We start from the raw sequence: 15,807 nt of genomic DNA, 5'->3' as shown, positions 1-15,807 counted from the left end.
GGAGGAAACTGGAGGACCCGTAGAAAACCCATGAGGTTGGACAGGCGACCCTACTCCTTGTCACGTACAACCGGGGAATCAAAACACCGCCAGTTGACTCAGTGACAGACCGTATGATACAGCACGCGCGTGCTAACCATTCGGCCATCCAACCCCCCCTGGATGTTTGAATGTGTCAGAAAGTGTCAGTGAAAAACTGATTTACTATAAATTACTATTTTATTATAAAATCATTTTATCTTTCAGATCATTTGGTAGCACATGGTCGTATGAATGAAAAAGAGGCTAGAAAGAAGTTTAAGCAGATCGTAGCTGCAGTAGCGTACTGTCACAGTCGTCAGGTGGTACATCGCGATCTTAAAGCAGAAAATCTTCTTTTAGATGCTAATCTCAATATTAAAATAGCAGGTACATTTGGTCGTTTTATTCAACTATATGTAACCACTGTGGCTCTTTTCAAGTTTTATTTTTAAAAAATAAGCACATTGGTCTCAAAATGATGTACACATATTTACTGGGCATTTTAAGTGTTTGCCTACAGAACTGAGAAAAAAAAGGCCCCAACAAAGTAATTAACCAATTATTTGCCATGAAAGAATGGGGGGGGGGGAATTGAGTTTTAAACTTGATATATATTTATTTTTTTGGTAGATTTTGGTTTTAGTAATTATTTCTCTTGTAATGGTAAATTAAAAACGTGGTGTGGTAGTCCACCATACGCAGCTCCTGAATTATTTGAAGGCAAAGAATACAATGCTCCTAAAGTGGATATTTGGGTAAGATTATTATTACTGTCTTTAACTAATTATTCTCATTAATCTCACAAAGATTACAGTAAGCTTAGAAACCCAAGACCAAATACAGATTAGTTTTAAATACAGTTTGTTTCTCCATATGGGTCCTCGAGACATGCAAATTAGTCTCTTTTCATCTTTGACAATGAATTGATTTGTTAAAGATACTGATCATCATTTGAATATTTTAAACAAAATCTCCCATTTTTTTATTTGTCATGGCTTTATGAGCTCTAAAATGGACACAGTTTGATTTTAGGGTGATAAAATCATCAGCGATTTTATCAGATCGGACTTGCTTAAAAATATCGAAAAACCGGTATATCGTGATAACCAAAATTATTGTGATATGATAATTATCGTGTCCCAATATTCATGATAATACATATGCTATATCATCTCCTATGACATTCTATTGATAGAATTAAATTCATCAGTAAAAAATAACATTATTAAATACCAGCTGGTCGAGGGTAAATCTCCATCATGGCATCTACCACTGTTAGCAACAATAATCTGACATCAAGCCGACAATTTTCAGCCCAAGTATTCAAAATTTAACTTCTTAAGACACATGTATAAATTATCACGATAATATTGTTTATCGTGATATTTGATAAATCATTATCACAATATTCTTTTTTCATCATCTCCCAACCCTACATGTATTTGATTTACGTAATTAAGAAAACAAAACCAAGATATCCTGGTTTAGATTCAATCGGATTAAAAAGAATTCCTTCAAAATATTTTACCCAATACTTATCGGTTGTTTATATCATCTACAGAGGATGCTGAATGTTGGGATATTTTCAATTCAAAATATCTTGGTAAATTCTAAACAAATTGAAACATTATCCGACTGATATTCCTTTTATAGATTCAACTTTCACAATATAGTCAGGTCAATATATTATGTAAAATACCCCCTCAACATAATAGGCCAACATCATTTTTAATGATCTTAATGTGTTCTTTGCCCCCAAAAACCTAAGAATAGACCCCAAGATCATCAAATTTGAGTCGATAGTTACATACTGTAGTTATGATCATTAAGACATTTCGGTGGCCATCTTCGATGCCATCTTGAAAAAACACTTTTCCGGGGGTCCTACTTTGGTAAACTTTTAGTATGTTATACAGTACACTAAACCCTGCCAGAATCAGTCGAGAAACCTTTCGTAGCAATTTTTGGGGGGTTAAACTATTTTGACCTGAGTAATATTGTAGTTTGCTAGGAATTCAATGACAGTCAACAACTTTAACAGTATGTTTTCAAAAATTTTCGTACTTCTGTAGATCGATTAACTTTTCTTACATTTAATTAACTTTTACCTTAACTCTACTGATTCGATGCTTTAGTGTATTATTATATATTTTATATACAGAGTCTTGGAGTAGTGTTATATGTCTTAGTATGTGGTGCTTTACCATTTGATGGTAGTACATTACAAAGTCTTCGAGCCAGGGTACTCAGTGGAAAATATCGCATTCCATTTTTTATGTCGACTGGTAAGTAGTTTTTTTTGCTAATGAATTATAAACCAAACAAACCAACAGTGTACCGATGCCCTTACGGGTGTGTTGTCTGTACATGTAAGTAAAATCAGAGGAGCTTTTTCTGCTTAGGTTAAGCAGCTGCCCGTCTGTCTGTCACACCTTTTGGAACACAATTCAGGAAGAATGTTCAAGCATGCAGATTTTCGTTAGTTGAATATTTCGCCTAACTTCCATGCCGAGCATTGTCTGCTTAGGGTAAGCAAGTGTCTGTCTGAGTGTCTGTCAGGAATAGAATATTTGCTACTACCACTAAGATTGGCACCCACGGCCACTACACTCAGACTCGCATCTAAGGCTTCAGCACTGACCGCGGCAACCCTCCTACTTTATCAATACCTTGATAAAGTTCAATAATGAACATTTTTTGCTTACGTTGAATTATAAATCATAACCTTACTTTGCACTTGTTTTGAAAACTTGGTTTGTCACACAAGAAATACTTTGTATATAAAAGTAGGTGTTAATAAACTGATTACTGCTACATATAGCATTTTATCAATTGCCTAGAAACAGAGAATTGTTAATTATGTGTTAGTTTTCACCTAATATCATTAGGTCACGCTGTTATCTTATGAAACATGATTGTTTGAAGACAGTTTCAGTGTCACGGTTACTTATAAAAGTAATTTTATATTAGTGATTTTATATAAAAATATTTTACACCTGAGACACTTTTAAAGTAAGGTGTTGATACAGATACATCTGCTAATGTTCCAAACTGTTAGTTTTGAACTTCTAGAAGATTTATTCCACATCAAATTTATTATCCAAATTAAATGACTAACTAGTCAGATATAGAGTCAAATATTCTGAACCTATTTTATAGAACTTTAATATACATTGTATATAGACCTAGATCTAAGTGTTCAGATATTGTTGGATTATGATATAGCAATATAAAAAAAAAATTCAAAGATAAGAGTACCAAAAGTAATCACACAACTCCAGAAATGTCAGCAAAACTTAATCGCTTTATTGACTACCACCAACTGAATATGGACTCTGACCGTTGAAATTTGATATTTTTTAACACTTTAGGTAGTGACGAGGCATAAAACGTGTTTGTTTAAATTCTGTATGAAATAAATTACGTAATAATGAAGTGCTTGGATGTAAAAAGCTTACGAGAGAGAACCTCCATATTGTATCAAGGTTACAATAACCTAATATTGATTAGCTATGAAAAGGCTATTTATGGTCGATCAAATACTTAACAGTGACGTCAGAGTAATTCCATTCTTTGCGTGTTCTGATGTCATACTTTATAACGGTATTACTTCATTATTCGTTTTTCTATTGTGCTTTTAAACACTTGTCTACGCATCAGTAGTTATTGGAATATTTTTATGATAAAAATAGGCACTGAATTCTAAAAGACCTTAATAATAACCAAGATGAGTACTGATATAGATTGATAATAAATCAGGATTTATTAATATAAGCCTATGTCTATTACATACTTCCATTTATGACCACGTTTATATTTTTGTCAATCAAAAATATTTTTAGTTGCTATAGATGTAAATTTATACTTAATTAGAATTTTAATTTATCAGTTAAGGTAATTCTAAATATGGGGTATAATAAAGATATTATATCATGTTTAATATATGTCAATTATTCAAATACATGTACATGTAGGTAAGAGTTTATTAAAAGGTCAATGTATACTTATGACACGATTAATGGATATTACTATTTCTGTGGTTATTTAATAACAATGGTTTATAATATATTTGTATATTGTTATCAATTTAATTTGATAGTAGTATACTTGTATTAAATGTTGTGGATTATATCAGATGTAGTATTTTTCATTCTGTTATCTCTTAATTCTGTTTATTTCTGAGGGCATACCCAGAAATAAAATTTAGTGGAAGCAAAATACCGAATTTGTCCGCAAAGAAGATACATAAATACATAAAACACAAAACTTTTATTAATAATATTACTGAATTTAACGAGAAAAAAAACCATAATTATAGCAACCTGGCTACTAAAGTTTCAGCCAATCTTAATTGTTGACAGGCTAGACAAAGACCAAAAATAGTTTTGAATATACTCTAATCCAGGCCTTAATTGATTTGACTTACTCATATATTGACTTGTCTGTAACACGGTGTTACTAATTAATTAACTAGCATTTTAAGGTTTATGCTCCCTTTATATTACAAAAGATTGCAGAATCAAGAATATTAACTGTTCTTTTATCAAATGTTAATCTGTAACATAGGAATCTATTTAAATTTAAAATAGCTAACATGTAATACACCAACATGTAGTTGACATTATTGGGTGTTTCTGTCTCAAGGCATACATGACATTGATACACCCTGATACCCAAGTAGGGGCGTAAATGTACATATATACACATAGGTGTGGCCGTTATTTGTAGCACTAAGGCATCAGGTGTTGGTGTTAAATTGTATTTGTATTTATTTTCCTATAATGAGTATAGTATTTATTTAATGTGGGATTGCATCAGGAAATAGAAATATTCAAATAAACTAAAAAATAAATTGATATCCATTTTGTGACGCAGTGTAATAGGGTTTATAGTTAGAGTCTATTAAACTCTTGTGCCGTGGTGTGTACATGTACTTCGACAGGCATATAGCCACACCCACACTTTGGACATAATTTTATTTTTTTGGCCAGAGACACCTAAATACTGACTTAATGAACAAAAATAATGCTTTTTCTGGGGTTATTTAACAGTACAAATGTTTTAATATCAATTTAAGTACATTTTGTCAATCCTGCTACATCAATGCTCTGTTGCAATGTGAATTGCAAAAGAAAAAAATGAAGATTTATTTTTTTTTCAAAGTAGATTTATGCAATAAGATTTATATGCTTATAGTTCAAAGAAAAATATTTCTGGTCCAACCCGAGGAACTTTTATAGTCGACTGGATAGTGGGCCCCATTTGATGGTGAACTTTATGTACTAAATTTAAAAGTAGCATGTGGTAGATAGACATGGAAAGGGAAGTTATATTTGTATGTGACGTATCAATGAAAATAGTCAGGTGGCTTATTTTCACGCTTAAAAAAAGAAAAACCTTCAACTTTAATTGATTATTATCAAATATGTCGGTGACTCAATGTGTGCTCAATATTTATTATCCCCTAACCTTTCGAACAAATAGTTTGTCTGTCCGTTAAACTTTATGGGACACTAAAACTCTGCTTCTAATTGAACAATTTCAAACTTGGTGTTAGTATTTATTGGCTAAATACCGTGACTAAACGCTATGATGAGCTAGGCAGAGATAAGCAATTTCATTGGTCAATGCCTTGGACACTTGCTGTATAGTTTCATTACAGCAATACCATGAAAATTTGGATTATGAACATTTTCTGCTTAAGTTAACCAGAGTGATAAACAATTTGATTAGCCAAGACTTTGTAGCACTTAGATTCTGATTCAGTGAGAGTTGTGTAACTTGTTGTATACCTGCATACATCCATGCCTTATTTATTGTCAAGGGCAGTTGGGTGACCGAATGGTTAACACGTGAACATTACATCATAAGGTCTGTCATTGAGTTGAGTGACATGGTTTTGTTTCCCCGCTTGTACCTGACAAGGAGTAGGTACACTTGTCCAACCTCATCAGTTTTTCTCTGGGTCCTCTGTTTTCCTCCCCCCGCAAAAGACCCCTACACCCAAGTGAATTATTAAAATAAAATTGAACCTAGTTTGTATCGAGTGGACGTTAAACCCCCATTTCACTCTCTCTATTTATTGTCAAGCTTTAGATTCAATTTTGTGAAAAAATGTGAATTGGGACATAAAGAGAGGAAAGTTAACGCGTATTTGTATATTTTAGGATATTATGTATCGTGAATACAATATAGTCGATGTGTATACCTTAATTATCCAATAATTTATATGAAAGAATATATTTATCTTGTTACAGATTGTGAGTCATTAATACGAGGTATGTTGGTAGTTGAACCCTCTAAACGATTCCACATGGATAAAATCATTCATCATACGTGGATGGGTAGTAGGGAGGAAGATGGAGAGGATTTTAGTGAACTTGTATCACAGTATAACCTGTTCACAGATCATGAATCGGATGTCGGGGAAACAAGTGAACAGATATTAGATTATATGGAGACGTTAGGAATGGACAGGGAAAGAACTGTTAAGGTATGAATCACACAGACAGCTTAATTATTTGTGTTAAAGCTCATTGAAATGTGTTCGTATATTGTTGTCGCCCCCGTCCATCCGTTGATATCCGATTGACTTTAAATTTATACACAGTGTTTAAGATCATGAGACGAAGCAGCCTATTGATTTTCACCAATTTCCAATAATTACTGCCAGAGTTATGGCCCTTGGTCACTTTGAAAAACCTTGTGGGCACTCTAGAGGCTAAAGTTAATAGCCGATTGACTTATACACGGTGTTTAAGGTCATTGGATGAAGAATCCTATTGATTTTCAATGATTTCCGATAATTACTGCCAGATTTATGGTCCTTGATCACTTTGAAAAATTTTGTGGATGCTTTAGAGACCATAATTATCATTTTGATTGATTTTATATTTATGCATCATGTTTACGTCTATATATAATCGTTTCGATTGACTTTGGATTGATACACAGAGTTTAAGACGACCAAGTATATTGATTTTCAATGAATTTTGATAGCTTGAACAGCTAAATCCATGATATTAAATGTTTTGTACATGGGACAAAGAAATTCTAATAATTTTCTGATAATTAATTGATGAGTTGTTACTAATAATCAGATTTTAGTGTATTATAAATGCTTCATTACCAAAAAAAGTAAAAATATGCAACAAGTCTTGTTGACTGTGGGTATATGTTCTGTTGCCTGGCAACCTATCTTCTTACATACTTGGTAATACTGGTCGTATGATATAGGTGATGTATATGAGGCAGGGCTTGTTATTCTAGATTACCTGTTAACACTGTTTATTTGCTAAGTTCACAATTAAAGTTCATATCCAAAGATTTTAGTTAATGAAGATAGTAAATTTGTTATGAAATAAGATTACAAACTCCAAGTGCACTCGTCGCACCTCTAGGCCTGACAGACGCACAGCATGGATATTTACCAATTAATCAATCAATTAACCAGATTTCAGCCTGGTTTGAAGTAAATTAATATTACCTGTCCAATAAAATATACAGTACACAGTCTTTTAATTAGCCTGGGTTAAATGGTTGTACATGGTAATCATATTGTTAACCTGAACTTTACAGAAATAACCTTAACACAAAGATGATATATCGCATGAGACTCAGTGATCTTCATTGTTATGAGTAAAAGTGCTTTGTCTAACCAACAGCAGCTTGTGTTGAATGCAGCCAGTGATGATGATGTGCATAAAGACCATACTTATGCTTTTGCAACATGTCACTACTTTTAAACATACACTATGCAAGAGCTACATCTGCCTATTGCAGGTCTTTCTTTAGGCCTAAAATGTTATCTAAAATATTAATTAGACATTTATTAACAAAACATGATGGCATCGGATACTCAAGATTTTAACAAGATTAGAACGGTTTCTCCATTTAAAAATTTAATTTAAAAATGGGAAAGCGGGACTAAGTCTCGAATATACCAGTGCCCTGGTTACCACAGTGCACACATCTTGTCAAAACTACAAACAGTGATAACTTGGCTTAGAATGAAGTAATTTGAATGAAATTTTCAATATTTTCATATTACATTATCTATTGTTGAGCTATTATAGCAAGAATGGTCAGCACTCAGCACCTTATCTTAATCTTACATAATGTATCTTTAACTTCTAGATTAATAGGGCTAAAGCAGTGAAGAACAATTAGAGCATTTTTATATTTAACAATGTAGAGATGAAATTTAACTAATATTTCTGTATATTTATTTTGTAGTCTGTTGAAGACCGTTGTTATGATCATCATAGTGCCATCTATCATCTGCTGCTTGAAAAATATCGTAAACATCCTAAAATGCTTTCTAATCGCCTTCCCTACACAATTCTTCCGATTGCTACACGAACTGAAAGACGTTCGAGCATTACAACTGGAGTGGGTGAGTTTATTTTATGTCTTATTAAATAAAATTGATGAAAAAAGGGTTAATTGGTATTAATCAAAGGGCCATCCTGCTTGATAAGATACCTCCCATAATAGATTCAGTGAAAAACATTGTAGCAGTTAATTTATTGTTTTCACACCTCAAGAAAATAGTACAACATTAAACATATTTGATTTGTTGTGTTCTCTTTTGATTTAGACCAGGTCAGATACTCAATAATAATAATAAGTATTGAAAGGGAGATAACTCCATTTTGTAACCACCTTTAATTAGAAATTAATAATACTGTGACAATTTATTTTTTTATCTACAACTTTAGTTATTGTAAATATTTATGCTGGTATTAAGTAAAAAACACATGCTGTAGAATATAAACTGTCATGAAATTAATTTATCCTCTATATGCACAAAAGGGGTGGGGGGGGGGGGGGAACTGAATGTTGCACATTTGACCATATGATCTGTCATTGAGTCAAGTGCCTTGTTTTTGATTCCCCACTTGTACACAACAAACAGTGAAGTCGCCTGTCCAACCATGTTGGTTTTCTCTGGGTCCTTTTGTTTCCTCCCAATGCTAAAGATCCCCTACGTGCAAGCGGACATTTGTTTTGAATTATATGTTATTAATTTTGTTTGTTTTATTGAATTATTTGGTAATTTTGTAATTGAATTATTTGGTAATTTGTTTTGAATTATTTGGTAATTTTGTATGTTTTATAGTTGAGAGAGTTGAAGTACCAGTTGAAGTCCATGGACATAATCACCCTCATCATCCACCACTTCCCACCACTCTCGTTCCTTCTCTACTTGGTGCTACCATTCCAAAAGTGCAATTCCTTCATGACAGTAATCATTTAATAGCTGTAAGTAAACATATTCATAAACATATACTTTATAGCTGTAATAATTACATTGAAAGCACAAAAACTATTTATATGGAATACAATCACAGGTTTGTTATGTATGTGAGACATATAGAAATTTAAACTGTGACCCATATAGAATGTGAGACATATAGAATTTTAGACTGTAAAACATATAGAATGTGAGACAAAGAATTTTCGACTGTAGCAACTATAGAATGTGAGGCATATAGAATTTTAGACTGAAAAGCAATTAGAATGTGAGACATACCGAATTTTCGACTGTGAAAACTCTAGAGAATGTGATAGTCTCTGAAACATATAGAATGTGAGACATATAGAATTTTAGACTGTGAAACATATAGAATGTGAGACATATAGAAAGTGGGAGATTAATGAGGTAGAATGAGCATGATCAAACTGTATCTTACAAATATCTATACCTATATTATCAAATAAAACACTATTTATGGAACAACAATTACTATGGTTTAAAAAGTTTGTTATTTGATCATGTCTCAATTAAACTCAATATAAGAGTAGGCTGTAGCAAAGATGTCCAGGTTGAATTTCCCTCATAGTGGACTGTATATTGTATGCCCATCTTCAGTAGCCCAGTCGGAGCAGAAAAGTAGGACGTTATACTCCATTTCATTTCTTTTCATGTCTCAATTACTAAATGCCATTCAAAGATTATATTTACATTATATTTATTGTTTTTTCAGCAACCTGAAGACAGTAATCAGTCTGATTCAGACGAGGAACCATCACCTGAAGCGTTAGCTCGTTATCTGGCAATGAGACGACATACTGTTGGGGTTGGAGATTCACGTCTAGAACCCCCAGAAGATGTCCGAGCTAAACTAGCTAATAATCAGCCCATTTTGGCGCAACAACAGCCTAATCTCTTCCTCACACTACAGGGTTGGCCTAATAGTCCTCCTGCTAATAATCTTCCACTAACAAACACCCTCCCTCCACACAGTCTAACTATACAAGACAGTAACAATCTACTACAACCACCATCATTGATGGGAGGAGGTAAGTTGACCGGAATAGCTTTAGAATTAGAGTTATTTTATTAAATTTCAACTATTAATGAATGCTAGTAAAACTTCTAATTGATTAGTCTTTTTTATCCAGAAAATTTAACACATAACTCCCTCTTTGATTTTGGTCAAAAATAAAATTGACAATCTTTATGATGCCAGTTTCTCTGTGTGTTTTCGATAACTTTAGCCTCAATTAAACCTGAAGAGGTGAACGAATCAATTCTGCTCAATCTTCCAAAATGAAAATTTAACAAGATAAAGTGTGTTATTTTATATACATACAAAACGTTCATGAAGAATGTTTTGGCTTTAATAAAACTGTTAGCAGAATTATTATTATTTTATTTGTCTTAGACATATAAAAAAAGATGTAAACATTAGATGCTGGTAACTTCAGTTATAGTGGATGGATTTGATTAATTTTAGATCAATGTGGTTTTTATTAAAAGTTTTCTTATTGTACAAGATCTTGATCTTTATATTTAACCATTATTCTGACATGGCCCTTGAAAATAAGCAAATTTTTTCAAGAAATTAATAATCCAAATCAAAGAATCTTCTGATAGGCTATATAAAGTGAAGAAGTGTGATTCACTGATTAAAAATATAATAAACTTTATATAATATATGATTGATTTGCTGTTATCTGATCTTCGTATTTTTGTATTTACAGCTGGTAATACTCTGAGTCGAAGGGCGTCTGATGGTGGTGCAAATATACATCTCTTTTCACAACAATTTCATCGTCAAGCTTATATGGACAGTCAACTTGGCAGTCATGAAGCACTTTCATCTGTAAGTACCATCATATTGTAAACATTGGTAACTGGTTATTTCTATAATAAAAATGTAATTAAATGTGAATGAATTTAAAACAACATTCCATTAGGTCTTTCAGAAATAGATAATATTTAAGATACATGTATGTGAGATATGAATATAAAGATGGTAAACTAGCTCTTCATTATGATATCTGTAAGTGTAATGAAAAATAGTTCAAATTTTTCACTAAAGTGGTCCTACTCCAGAACCAGGGCAATGCAATTTTCTTTGAACTACTCAAAATTTTGCTGTAACATTATTTCAAAAATACATGGGATTGACTGGATATTTTGGAATGTGTTGATACACATGTTAAATGCCTCTAAGAAAAATATTTTATCGAACCATGTCCACCTTGTCTTTTGTTTAATTTTAAATGAAAATTCTGTGAGTTATGTGAGTTATGAAGTCATCTGTTTATCTTTTAGTCCACACTGTCACCTACAGGCATTCCACTTCCAACACCATCGTTACAGAACTCTATAACAGTGGAGGAGGCTGAAGATTGCGGATCAGACCAGGAGCCAGATCCAGACGCAGTTTCCAGGTATGATATCATAAATATAACAGCCTCAATCATGTTGCATCCTTTATTCTTACATATATGTTACCTGATTGCCACTGTTGTCTTGAAATTTAGACAGAAACATGGCTTCAAGTACTCCAGCCTCCAGGACACTTTGCCCTCAATTACACATGTCATTTAGTATGGTGATTCATTACTTTTAAATTTCCTTTAACTATTTTATGTATGTGTTTTGTAGATATTTAGCTAATCGAGGTTGGTCCAAACGTCATACTTTAGCAGTGGCGAATCCAGTTAATGAAATTCCAGACGAACTTCAGCAGAAATTATCACTTCAACCAATCAGAGCTCGACGTAGCGGAGGGCTTCTCTCTCCACAAGAACGACCAAGTATGTTATGTTTATTATGAAAAAAAAACTTCCATGGGGGCTCAAGCTATGGTTTAATCCACACTTGATTCATTAATCAGAATTTTCTGTATTGTTTATTTGAATTCTGTTCAGGAACGGAACGGAACGGAATTTAACATCTCATTATTTTTAGATTGACAGCATTATCTTCTACGTGTATGCCAAAGCATACACAGGTGGACCTCTGTGTTTCAGAAGGCATGCAATCTTCTTCCCCTGACCAGTAGGATCGAACTCACATGATTCTAGTAAAAATTCCTTGACTAACGTGACCCCCTATCTTGTATTTTTTAGGTCGTGAAACATATAAAGATATAAATAGTTTACATTTACCTAATGAGAGATTTTCACCTGTACGACGTGCAAGTGATGGTTTATCTAATTTACATAAATATCAAACTCACCTGGAACGAATATTTAAAGAAACAATCGGCCAGCAACAACTAACAGTACACAGCGCCACTTCTTTACGATCAACTGGACGAGGCAGTGCCAGTTCTCTGAAGGCATTACAACAAGAATGTCAAGAACTTCAGGTATTTTTTTTCTTCATTGTGTTGCTTAATGGTCTAACGTGTACTCTTTTTTAGATCATCCGGTCTGTCATTGAGTCAAGTGGCGTGGTTACGATTCCCAGCTTGTACGTGACAAATTGTCATTGTATATGATTAATAAATGAATTTAAAATTAGCCTGCCCAAGTTTACATGAGCAGAACGTGACGATTTAGCATACATCAGTTATTGCTGTTAATAAGACTATTAGTAAGTGCAGGAGGACCACACTACACGCAAAACAAAATCTACAAGATAAACTTACGGATAAGACAGAATGCATAGACCTGGCAAGAAATAAACAAAATATCAAATCAAGTGAATGGATCCAGGGGCCACCAAACCAATTTATTATTCTTAATAGTTTAGCGCTGTTTATACTTGTTTTATAACTTATCCTTACATATCAAATGTAAGGCATTTAAAAAAATAAACTGAATTGTCTTGATCTTAAAATGAACAATGTTCACTAGATTTTCATGATCTTAAAATAAACAAAATTGTTGTGATCTTGAAATGTACTACTGGTAGATGGTCTTGATTTTAAAATCAGCTAGATTGTTGTGACCTTAAAATTGAACTCGAGACTATCTTGTTCATAAAATAAATCTGTTGATTATTTATGTGTGTTTTGATATTTTATAGAAACAAGTTAGTAGTCGTGATAGTGATAAACATGGCCGTCAACAAAATCCTCGATATCAACAATCATTTCAGGTAAATAAATATAAATTAATCTCTGATCATTTTTTGGTATATTTGTTTGAAATATGTTGTATTAATGTGGTTGGGTGGGAAACTGCACTTAAAACTAGAATACATCGACATTAAATCCTGGTTAACTATAAGGGGTAAAGCATAGCTGCAGTGTTGTGAAAGCAAATGTATCTACGCTGGGTCCGCACTTAAAGAATTTTGACCCTCCCGCCTTATACTGAAACCCACCTTATAGTGAGGTTCCAAAGTGTTTCTTTTAATGAACCAAACTATGTCTAGTTTACATTTTGTCATTGCACAAAGAGGTTTGAAATAGGCAGGAATGCTATTGTTCAAACTAAATTCTTGTTCCTTCTGTAAGGTACATGTAACAATGGAAAAGAAAAATTAGCAAATGTTATTGTTAATATTACCAAAGTGTTGTTTTAACATAATCATTTATATAACCCAATCTATAATACAGGGTAAAACTGGTCTAACAAATATAATTGAAAACCTCTGGTGGAAGAAATAATACAGTATTCGTCATTGGTTTCCAAACGTAATATGCAAATTAGATTTTTATACACCCACATTGAAATGTGGACGTGTATTGCCGTCGCCCCCGTCAGTCCGTCCATCGTCCACAATTTCTCTTGAACGCTTAAACGCCAAAAGTTATCATCCAATTGTTTTAAAATTGATATATGTTGTTTACATTAGTGAGACGAAGAAGTTATCATCCCATCTTTCTGAAATTTATATGCATTATTTAGATTACTGAAACGAAGAAGCCTATTGAATTTCAGCAATTTCCGTTTATTACGTCTAGAGTTATGGCCCTTGTTTCACTTTATTGATCCTTGTGAACGCTCTAACGTCAAAAGTTTTCTTTCAATCTTTCTAAAAATTATATGCATTATTTAAATTAGTGAGATGAAGAAGCCTATTGAATTTCAGCAATTTACAATAATTACTTCTAGAGTTATTGCCCTTGTTTCTCTTTGTTAAACCTTGTTAATGCTCGATTGATGAAAGTTATTATCCGATATGTATGAAATTTATATGCATCATTTAAATTTGTGAAACAGGTCTATTGAATTTCAGCAATTTCTGTCAATAATTTCTAGAGTTGTGGCGATTGTGAACGTTTGAATGACAAAGGTGATCATGTGATCTGTATGAAATTTATATGCATTATTTAAATTAGTAAAACGAAAAAGCCTGTCAAATTTCAACAATTTCTGTAGATTACTTCCAGAGTTGAGACCCTTGTTTCAGTTTGTAGAACCTTGTAAACCCTCAAACGACAAAATTTATAATCTGATCTGTATGGAACTGTCATGTAAAGGCCCCCAATTACCTACAAAGAATAAATATGCGACAACCCTTGACGACCGCTCGGATGATTTAGCTGCTGTGGGGGTATGTTTTGTTGCCTGGCAACCTATCTTTAATATAATTTTTCAGTAGTATATTTTTAGCTATTTACTAATAATGACCACGGTTAAATCATAAGCCATTTATAATAATCAAAGTCGTCTTTTCCTTGTTATTTGTTATAAAAAAAAAAAGAAAAAAAAGGATATCAAAATATTGTTTTTTTGTTGTTTTTTTAATATAATATTTGAAGCTTTTTTACATAAATTGTTTTCTCATAACGTCATAGAAGTTTTTCAATAAAGTTATTAAATATGTGTGCCATTGTTTTGATAATGCTTGCTGCTTACCAGAATTATTATTTTTAAGCTGTGTTTTAAGCTGGCTAAATACATTGAAGTATTATAAATGGGGGATTAACATTAGAAAGTACATTACAAACTTTTCATTTCAAATTATACTTACCTTAAATTAAATGTAGAATTTACATCTAGTAGTTAATTTCTAATATACTTTAATCAAATGAATAATAGTACTCATGACATCAATGTTGATCCGATTTAAATCAGATGCCAACTATGATTTGTTCTATTTTCTTGCCATCCTTTCATTAGCAGACAACATAAGCTAGCAGGTTTCTGATAGTTCTAATGTTGTTGAGCGACATAAGCTGAGCTGGACACAGGAACATCTTGAATGTAAATAAAAGAGACTAGATGTGGACACGTTCTTATCTTCCACACTCTTTAAGTCACATTGTATTGAATTTTAATAAGATAAATTTTATTGCATAAATACGCCCACAAGAAGAAGCAACAATTAGATAGTTCACATTATTACCACAAACATACACAACAAACACACATAAAGCTAGTTAATAAAGAAAGGAAAAGGGCAATATAATTAGACTTGATAATAAGTGGGATAATAGGCCTTGTGTTTATAATTACAACAGGAATTAACTCCTTCTCAGAAAATAGTGACTTTCTTTCATAATGCACAGTACAATGTCTAGAATACAACTAAAGCTTCTTAGAAAAAACATGAAATATTTCTGAAAGAATGTTATATATGATTAGAAA

General features: G+C 32.6%; 1 protein-coding gene across 2 annotated transcripts in view; it reads left to right on the top strand.

Moving 5' to 3' along the window:
- The window catches only part of LOC126829393 (serine/threonine-protein kinase SIK3), a 68,415-nt gene that overhangs the window by 44,911 nt on the left and 7,697 nt on the right, over positions 1 to 15,807 (top strand). Inside the window, exons 4-16 of one of the 2 annotated variants that reach the window (XM_050559214.1) lie at positions 247 to 408; positions 652 to 776; positions 2,183 to 2,306; positions 6,279 to 6,514; positions 8,257 to 8,416; positions 9,143 to 9,285; positions 10,011 to 10,326; positions 11,011 to 11,132; positions 11,588 to 11,706; positions 11,924 to 12,075; positions 12,391 to 12,632; positions 13,295 to 13,366; positions 13,830 to 13,907. In XM_050559214.1, coding sequence (XP_050415171.1) covers positions 247 to 408; positions 652 to 776; positions 2,183 to 2,306; positions 6,279 to 6,514; positions 8,257 to 8,416; positions 9,143 to 9,285; positions 10,011 to 10,326; positions 11,011 to 11,132; positions 11,588 to 11,706; positions 11,924 to 12,075; positions 12,391 to 12,632; positions 13,295 to 13,366; positions 13,830 to 13,880 — 2,024 coding nt within the window. In that variant the 3' untranslated portion in view covers positions 13,881 to 13,907. The remainder of the gene's footprint in view (positions 1 to 246; positions 409 to 651; positions 777 to 2,182; positions 2,307 to 6,278; positions 6,515 to 8,256; positions 8,417 to 9,142; positions 9,286 to 10,010; positions 10,327 to 11,010; positions 11,133 to 11,587; positions 11,707 to 11,923; positions 12,076 to 12,390; positions 12,633 to 13,294; positions 13,367 to 13,829; positions 13,908 to 15,807) is intronic. The other variant, XM_050559213.2, reaches the window with a different exon arrangement.

Source organism: Patella vulgata, chromosome 8, assembly GCF_932274485.2.
Source record: "Patella vulgata chromosome 8, xgPatVulg1.2, whole genome shotgun sequence".
Taxonomy (NCBI): Eukaryota; Metazoa; Mollusca; class Gastropoda; family Patellidae; genus Patella; species Patella vulgata.
The sequence above is the reverse complement of the archived record's forward strand: the minus strand, read 5'-3'. Positions and strand labels throughout refer to the sequence as shown.